This window comes from Lepisma saccharinum, chromosome 12 (assembly GCF_977018435.1).
Source record: "Lepisma saccharinum chromosome 12, izLepSacc3.1, whole genome shotgun sequence".
Lineage (NCBI taxonomy): Eukaryota > Metazoa > Arthropoda > Insecta > Zygentoma > Lepismatidae > Lepisma > Lepisma saccharinum.
Genome location: NC_139240.1, coordinates 58,464,562 through 58,474,185, shown reverse-complemented (window position 1 = coordinate 58,474,185; position 9,624 = coordinate 58,464,562). Strand labels below are relative to the sequence as shown.

The 9,624-nt window shown below is 36.4% G+C and overlaps 1 protein-coding gene across 5 annotated transcripts in view; it reads left to right on the top strand.

Moving 5' to 3' along the window:
• Window positions 1-1,375: 1,375 nt before the first annotated feature.
• The window catches only part of LOC145996132 (eukaryotic translation initiation factor 4 gamma 3-like), a 198,690-nt gene continuing 190,441 nt past the window's right edge, over window positions 1,376-9,624 (top strand). For 3 of the 5 annotated variants that reach the window (XM_083132444.1, XM_083132440.1, XM_083132437.1), the window contains exons 1-2: window positions 1,376-1,471; window positions 1,791-1,983. In XM_083132444.1, the coding sequence (XP_082988570.1) occupies window positions 1,869-1,983 (115 nt within the window). In that variant the 5' untranslated portion in view covers window positions 1,376-1,471; window positions 1,791-1,868. Of the gene's footprint in view, window positions 1,472-1,634; window positions 1,653-1,790; window positions 1,984-9,624 lie in introns of those variants that run through there. The other 2 variants (XM_083132439.1, XM_083132443.1) reach the window with 2 other exon arrangements.

Here is a 9,624-nt window from a genome sequence, read left to right as displayed (position 1 = left end):
CTCGTATTTATATTTTCCCTCTCTTTCCCTTCCTTCTCTATCCTTGATATCTCTCTCTTTGTTCTCTATTCTACCGCTATCCCTGTCTCTGTACCTTCTGTTTTTTTCCTTCTCTCTCTCCCTGTCTCTGTCTGCCGGTTATTCACTCAATTCCTCCCTCTCTGTACCATCTGCTATTTATATTCCATCTCTCTTCTTTCTCCTTGTTTTTTCTACTAAATTCCTCTTTCCTTTCTCGGTTTTCTACTATTCTTTCCTTCTCTCTCTCTCTCTCTCTCCCTTTCCTCTATATTCTGTCTCTTTCTCTTCCTTTTTTCTCTATTCTCTCTCTCTGACCTCTTTCTTCACTTTCTCTTTTTTCTCATTCTTTATCTGTACATTCAGCTATATCTCCTCCTCCTCTCTCTCTGTCTTTTCTGCACATTGCTATTTCTTTCTCGGTTTTCTATTTTCTTTCTATCTCACTCTCTCTACCGCCAGCTTCTTATCTTTCTCCTGTCTCTCTTTCTGCTTGTTTTTTACCCAATTCCTCTTTTCATTCTTGGCTTTCTATTTTCTTACTTTCCCTAGTCAGTAGGGCATCTGACTGCCACGCGGGAGACCCACGTTCGATACCTGGGGTGGGCTCACTCATCCTCAAATCAATGAGTACCTCTGGCGGTAAAGCCGGCCGCAGCGTGATACTGATCACATCACCTCCAAAATGGCCGAGACCGAGAATGTGTGGGGCAAAATGTAAAGTGCTCCCCTGTGCATAGCACCACACCATTAAGGCATATAGGAGGTGTGAGGGTAACGCCCCACACTTTCTTGATCCGGTCGTGAGTGGGGGTTGATGTGATCAGCATCACGCCCCTGACCGCCTTTATCCCCCAGGTACCTATGTTATTCGACGCTGGGTGGGCGCCGGGGCCGCTTCCAACGTTACAGAAGTTCCCGGATTTGAACCGGCCGGGGATCGAACGCGGGACCTTTAGCATGATAGACGCGTTACCGACTGAGCCACCGCGGCCGCCAAATCTCCTAAATGTGCCTTCATGGCACGGTGCTATATGCACGCGGAACTTTACCTTACCTATTATTTTAAGGACCCCCCCCCATTTTGATGGCGCGATCAGCCCCAAACTTCCCCTTGCGGGCATCTCTGCAAGCACTACTTCTTTTAAATCAACATTTCCAAATGCCTTCTTAATAATAAACAATTCACTAAATAAATTTAAATAGTACTGTACATACTGTGATAAAGATCACATACCAAAAGATAGTTTGCAAATTCGACGAGAACAAATTTACTCTTTTCAACCATACTAAAAATAATTCTGTTTGGATCTCGAATGGCACTTATTGTTTATCACATTCTCTTCCACGTAGGATATGTAAGTTTGACCAGAGCCAGACTTCAACGCGCCAAAGATTGCGGACGACAATATGTCTGAACGTACTGTTCTTTGCCTACTGTGTAATTTCGTGTGTATGTATTAGGATTTATATTTTTGTTGAAATGTGTAGTATGTTAGAGTAATTACTTTGCGAGAATTAATTTGTTGTAAAATAGCGAACGCATTGGTGCCATATTGTGAACTTAAACCTAACGAAAAGATCCGAATTCGTTCCGAGAATGATCGAATTGTCTCCTTGAAATACAGGGAAAGGTGCGGGATTTTATATGATATTTGTATAAATCGTTTATCATCTACATTTATACCTGAAAACTGAGCTTTATCTATATTTTTAAAAATACGCAGAATGCTTCAATGTTGTTTACATGATAATATTTTCTTCCTTCACAGGAGATTCATCAAGTTAAAAAATAATAAAAAAGGGAGGTCCTTCTATGAGGACTTCAAACCACCATAATACACGTTGCCATGAACGTAATACCAACTAAAGGAAAACAAGGCCAAACACAACCAGGATATCAGCCGCGTTATTCTATACAACAGTATTCCTACAAGAATTTTGCAAGACAAGAAATTCAATGTGGTAAGTACAATTGTGGAAATTTATTATATATATTTATCATTGACACTCATGTTATTGGCCGTTAAATGTGTATGAAATAATACGCACATATCCGCAAAACGAAATTATGCAAAATGGTAACGTAAGAATTATTATGTTGAAATACAAAAAGGTACAAAAGTATTTCGTCCCGTTGACTTTCAACAGTTGTACGTTTCAAATACGACTAAATTAATTCATTTTTAGGTGTGCTTCGAATGTAGGTGTGGTAAGTAAACCGTGTGTTTGTATAGGATAGAGTAGGTGTGGAGTTGTGGTGTGTGGACCGTGAAAAATGATAGAATTTATTGCGAATTTCTTGTCTGTATTAAAGATAACAGCAGTTGCAATTTTTTCAATGTATTTGAAATTGTCAAAAAGCATGATACTTGAAAATCAAAAAGTTGTTCAATGGCCCTTGCGAGTTCAGCTCATGAAGACTTTAATATAATGTATTTTCATCCTTGATATTTACTCAGTTATACCATACTTATGACAGAATGACATACTTTTCCACTTGGATGTGTAAATACCGTAGCTAGTGTCAATTGAAATTAATTTATCCTGTCGGCTAGAAATGCTATTTGAAGAAAAACTTAAGTATATCCCAGAAGATTGGAACCACTTTCATTGGTTCACTTGATTGACAGTGTTTTCTTGTACTGCTGTTCTGGAAATTAAGGATGAAACTCTTCTCTCTCTCCCAATCTTGACACTAAACATGAAGTATCATGTGTCCACCACAGAAGACATAGATGTTGCAGATTCTTGTAAGGTGGATGGATACCCACGAAGTGTCTCCTTGTCTTAGTTCCTTTGATTCTGCACAATTTTTGCCAAGTATTTTTTGCAGTGATTGATGACACTGATGTACAAACATGTGAGAATTTTGAAAGCACAACCTCAGGGTACCAGTTAGATATCATGAAAACACATTTAAGTTAAACACATTTATTTCCGAATTATTTACATTTGTTACCTTACATGCATAGTGGAACTTTTTTCAACTGTAACACTTTACTATACCGGAGACGGATTTCTTCAAATTTACAGGAGAAAGTACTTACGCAAATCATTTTCTGTAGTGTTGTTGATGGTTGTGAATGTAATTTTGATCCATTTTAATGTGAATGCATGTGGTTTTCTATGAAAATCTATTTCCGATGTGCTATTGCTGCTGCCGCCATTTGCTTTCTGCACGAGAGCACAATACGCTCTCATATTGTCCGTATATGTTAAATTAAACGAAAGGAGTGCTAATGGATCCTAACCTAGCAGGCCTAACCTAACCTAGTAGGCATACCTCGTCCCCGTGATGGTTTGTGGGGCTATTGTGAATTTTTGGGCTAACGTCAATGGTTTTTGGGGCTACCCGTGGAAGGTTTGTGGGAAATAAGGAACAACAGTAAGTACTCGTTATTGTAAGAAATAGACATTATTTCACCTAAAGAAATGTTCCACAATGCAGAATAGTACGTTAGCAATGTAAAAAAATTGCGAAATAAATCATTAATAGGTGTCTCTGGTATAGTAAAGTAGTACCTTTTCAACTTGGGATTATGTTTGTTCACTGCAAAAAGCGTAATTTTTCACATTACGAGTATTTATTTGTTTTTGCTAATTCGCTTTCATTACACACAATATGTTGGGCAAATCTTGACTCACGTTGTTTTTTGTCTACTGATATGCAGCGTTTCCAAACTTATGAACCGAAAAATGCTACACAAACCATTCACGGAAGGTTAGGTTCAGTTAGGTTAGTCAAACATAGAAAATTAAATTGGAAAAAAAGACCTGCTCACACGTCATCTTGTAAAACTACTGCGTGGTTGCTACACTGACAGGGTGTTACATATTCAAACGCACTGAACATTTGATTCACGTAGTCACATTAATGTCGAAAATTACATTATTTACCGGCCGAATAAGTTGCACGAATGGATAAAACACTATTCCCAGCTTCCAAAAGTGCACAGGAACTGAATTCTGTAAGTACTTTCCCGTCATTTCTCCTGTAAATTTGAAGAAATCTGTTTTCACTATATCTGTTACCCAACCTCAGATAATCCCCCTCTCTCCGTCGCTCCCTCTTGGTACATTTTGGGGAAGAATGATGTAGGGCTTATGTTTTTTTCAGGAGAAAATGCCTCTTTATTAATGTCCACAAGAATATTCTTGTCTTATGTGAGGATAAAATTACACGCAATGTAGGTGAAATCACTACTCGAACCAACCTCAGCTCAAAAAAAATTGAACACTATGAAATTTAACTAGTTTTGATTATCAGAGTGACCATCTTCACCAGATTTTAAACTGCACGTAATCTGCAACATGACCTGCCCTGCTACACTGATGTGTGTTCTTTAGATGTTGATGTCTATCAAGCTTACATTCGTGTGCATTCATTTTCATGTGGGCAACAAGTACTTATTTTTTTTCTACACACCATGCGGTTGGAAAAATACCACAAGGTGTTTCAATATGAACTGTTGCTGGTATATATTTACAATACCAGAAGTATCTCGGATTTGTTTGAAATTCGGTATACTTACTAATTTTGGCCGGTAATGGTTCCGATTGTTTTTATGATTTCTCCTAGCACAAAGACAAATTATCATAGAATTTTGGAAATCATTGTCATCAAAATCATTACATCGAAATTGAACCATGTAAAACTTGCATTCATAGCATGATGAAATGGCAATAAAACAAAAGGAACTTGGGCCTTTTTGGCCTCCTAATCACGAATGTGCAGTTAAAATTTGGCGCTCACATAGAATTTGCAAGAAAACAGCTTCAATTATTGCAATCATTCTTCGTATATAAGTGTGGAAACCATATTTGTTGATATGGACAATTGACGTTCGCAATTAGTTTCCGTGTCTACAGCAGTGCCACAGTGTTGATTTCATACTTGGAGAGCATGGATTGTGTTAGAATGACGGAAGGGAGCTGTAAAAAAGTTGTGAATGTTGGACAGATCGTTAGGTACAGTGTGGAGGAGTTTGGCTGTGGGCTAATTAAGAAACTTATGGATTTCGATGTTTTGCCCAAAACTATCCCACAGTGAAATGCATCGAGGACGGAAGTGAAAGTCACTAATCACGATGTAGAAGAGGATGTGGAATGCGAACTGATTTAATTAGAGTTAAGTTTAGCAACAGTGCATGGATCGTAATATTGCAGGATATGAAAATGGCGTCTTCGATAAGCAACGTTGGCCATGAAAGTGCTATGAAAATAAGATTTCATATCGGTTCCTTGTCGCAATTACCGGAAAACCATTGACGGATAGCCCCACTTACCATTCCGGTTAGGTTAGGCAAACATAGTTTAAATTTGAGGTCGTAAGACTATGCACGGGTGCACACACCATTGACGGATAGCCCCAAGAATCATTCACGGTAAGGTTAGGTTAGTTTAGGCAAGCACAGTTAAAATTTGGGGTCGTAGCAATATCAGGGGTGTATATATAGTTTTTTTAAGTATTTGAAACATAAAATTTTCCGGTAAATAGCAATCGTGGACCACTCAATGTAGCTTATTTTGAAATTTCTACATGTGAGCACCAAATTTTAAATGCAGATTCGTGATTAGGAGGCCAAAATTGGATGTTGTGGTATGATTCAGGTAATTGCTTTTGCTGATGAAAATAGGCCAGTATGCTGTTCTCACCACCTGGCTGAACGTAGTAGAGGCCGAAGCCTTTAATTATTTTGTTGAATGGAAATACTCAACATATAATGCTGTTGCATGCTTTAAATTTCACTACATGTACTAATACCACTAGATGCAACAAGCATGTTTTGATTAGATAGTACCTTACAATATCATATGTCAAAAGAGGTATCTGAAATTATTTTATTTTCTTTTAAGCATTGAGAATTATTTATGATGACATAATTGTAATAAATGACATACTCTGTTCTTCATACTTTACTGTTATGAGATTCCAGTATCTTACTTGGTTTAGAGTAATTTCCTATATTTTTTGTAGATAGGGTGTAATCATGAGTTATTGAATGTTATAATATTAGTAGTTCCAGCAATTTGAAGTAATGCCAAGTAGTACTTTTACATGCAAATTAAAGTAGATTTTACACATAGGTAACTAATGAATCTCATAGAATGTTGATGTGATTGCTTTTGCTGTTACTGTAAAGGCACTCAACTGGGATACTTTCTATAATTGGTTCTAGAATGAATGTTAATAGTGTTTTGGCTTTCGCTGCTTGTAATTTTAGCATTAGTTGAACTGTTTAGGCAATTTTTCTATTAAAGCACACGAAGACTTGATGCTTGAAGTGCTATTATGCTACTAGACCCACGTTCCAATTGAATGCTGGTATTATTTTTGCGTGATTAGACTTCCGTTCATGCCTGTAAGCACATACTGAAATGTTATACTCATTACTTACTACATCTTGGCGATTTTTTTTTTCTCATACAATGTGCCCCCCCACCCAGTGAACAGTCATTTGTTTATTCTTGTCTTGGATACTTAATCCTGTGTTGGAACATTTCACAGGTGCCCTTGACACACTATCACCTTGAGAAAGTGAAATGTTTTGCATGGTTTATGAAGATTTTGTTTAGGGTTGCTGCACATCTGGAAAACCTGGAAAGAGGGAAATGTCAGGGAATTTTGCAGATCGTCTGGAATTTACGTGTATTTTGGAGTCTGCAAGAGAGTTGCAAACTGAACAAGCAGTTCACTTTCACTTCTGGATTCGGTTCTTGTGATTCCACTTATTTCTTTCGTTCTTATGATTCTCAGTCTTGTGCAAAATTATGATTCCTTTGAATTTCTGTAATAAATTTTCACTTTTACAATACTAGATATTGGAAAGAATATCAAAGTAAAACTTGCACTGATTGATAGCTAAAGTACATTGACAATATGGTCATAATTATCGTAAAGGTTGGTGAAGATGAGGTTATCGTCTATTATTTTATAGATCTTAGTCTTGTTGGCATTTCCTATAGAATTCCTATACGCAACAAAAATTTCTCTAGATGCTGTACTTATAAATGTAAGCAAAAAAAGCAGCATTTTCTATGACACTATGAAAAATTGTGTATGGTTTTTTTAACTTTGTCCGTTTGTATATTGTGGAGATCTGGTATGATGAACTAATGTACCTCTGTTACCTTAGCCTGAAGGCTAGATGCACATGATTGTAGCACCCAATACATTCGATGCCGATTGTAATTTTACTCTTCGAATTTTCACGTGTTTTTGGTGTGTAGAATGAAATTTGCTAAAAGAAAGTTGTGAAAGTGAACGTTCATAATAGTTAATGGATTATATATTTAATTGAAAAACTCAAGGTTCGAAAGCAAAGATCATGATAAATATATTTGGAAAAATTTCATTTTTGGACTGGAAAACCTGGAAATGTCTGGTAATTTCATAATCAAAAAATCGTAGTAACCCTGTTGTTGTTTGTGAAGGTTTTTAGTTGTTTGTATCTCGCAGAAATGTTGTGAAGGAAAGTATGTCTGTTACCTTACCGTGATGTAAATATAGCATCCAGCACGACATTCACAACAGCAAGTATAATATTAAGTCATTAGGTTTGGGGCTGATATTTATATTCAATGTGTTCTTTCACTATTTGAGCATGCATGCAAACTGTTTTGAAAGTGGCAAACTACTACGAAATGGCAGGTTTTTTACTTACGCAGGCCATACTTTCGGATCAAATATCTCTCTTGAGATTTCCATGTGCTGGAACTATTTCTATATATTTGTAAAACATCGAAATCTGTCAATTTAAATAAAAATCAACACAATCGTCGAGGGCGTGCAGTGGGTGAATCGGTCCCAATTTCACATATCTGGAAAGTGGCATATTACTTTAAACTTGTTTTTGTGTTTTCTTACATTCAAATGTTACACTGGTTTGGAAATAATTACACTTAACGTGTCCTTGTTTAAGTAGAGTTAGATGGATCAGATTTGAAGTTGTTAGCATTACAATCTTGCTCCAAAATTCTCACATGACTGATATGTGTTATGCACCAGTGCCTTAACATTTCCGTGTATTCATTCCTCTCATCCCATGTGTAAAGAACATTTTCTGATAATTGCTCCGAATGTTTGATTTTTGCGAAATTCATCTGAGAAAAATTAAGTCTTGCAGAATGGTGTATGTGATTGGAAAAGCAAATTGAAGCTTAGAGAAAGTAATTACAGGTGTTGTAAGTTTCAAAAAAAAAAAAAAAATCTTAAAAAGTAGCTTACTCTCTCTTGGATACAGACTACTGCCGTACGTTCACATTTGGGCTTGAAGCTATCTCGTACGTGGGACTGGTTGCAACTTAATGAACTGTTGAAAGCATTTATGTATGTTATTGTAAACCTACGAGCCCTGAACTTGACACACCTAACATAATAATGAAAGCATTTGCAAAGTTTTTTTTTATTTCTAGGAGTTGTAAAATCTGACTTGCCTAACCTAACAACGGAGCATGTAGAGATGTTATTTAAATGCTAAGAACTCTAAACTTGACCTGCCTGAAAGCACTTAGTAACATTAGTGACATGCAAATTTTACATTTTACATAATTTACAGTAGTGAATGTACATGGGCCACTCCACAAAAAGTGGTCCTACTCCATGTGAATAACAAAACAAATTAATCTAAAAGTTATTAGTGCTTTTAATGGAATTGAGGTTGAAATGTTTGTGAATGCATGTAATTTGCATATTTCACCAAAAAACTTGTTAGCATCTGTAGCTTGTATACTTCACAGACAAATGAAGTCAAATTTTGCTACATATTTAGTGTGTCGCACATAACACATTCTGGAAAAGCATTCAGGCTATGTTTTCAATTTGGTCGACACCACAAAATGCTTTATAGTTCTATGAAATCAGTTCACTATAATGCTTTAATCCAATTTTGTGTCTAGAACCTTATATTTTGTGTGTGAAATGTCACATACACCTTATTCTGCAAACATTTTCACAATGTAATTGATGCAACAGAATAGCTCATCACGTGGTAAATAGGCTGATACAGAAACCCTTTCACAATACACACACGTGACCTAGATGCCAGCAGCAGTCCGTAACCGAGACAACAGTAAATGATTGGCTTGTGGCAAACAAAGAATGCCAATAAATCATGATGTAAGTAATCACTAATTCTCTGAAGCATGTGTTAAGAGAGAAATTGAACTAATTAAAAATGCATGTTCCATGTTTAGCTTGGAAGTAAGTCTGAGCATAAGCTTCAGTATGCCTTATGGGCAGTGGTAGATAAAACAAAGTAATACAGGCGTGAGTCCGTTTTTCTCAGAAGCCAACCTTTCTTCTTTTTTGTTAGTTTTTGCAAATATGATATAAGGTAGCTATGAATCCAACTAACATAAAGCTACACATATTGAAATATGCAGGCACGTCGCCTGATAATGTTCGCATAAGCACGTGAACACTCATGTATATGTCGTAAATTACGTACATATTAAACACACACACACACACACATACGTATATATATTTGAAAAAATACTATGTTTGATGTACGAATATATACACAAAATTTACTGTGACACGACTTCTTTCACATCTAATAACTTTTTTTAGATAGTTGGTAACACTGACTTCTACGGTGT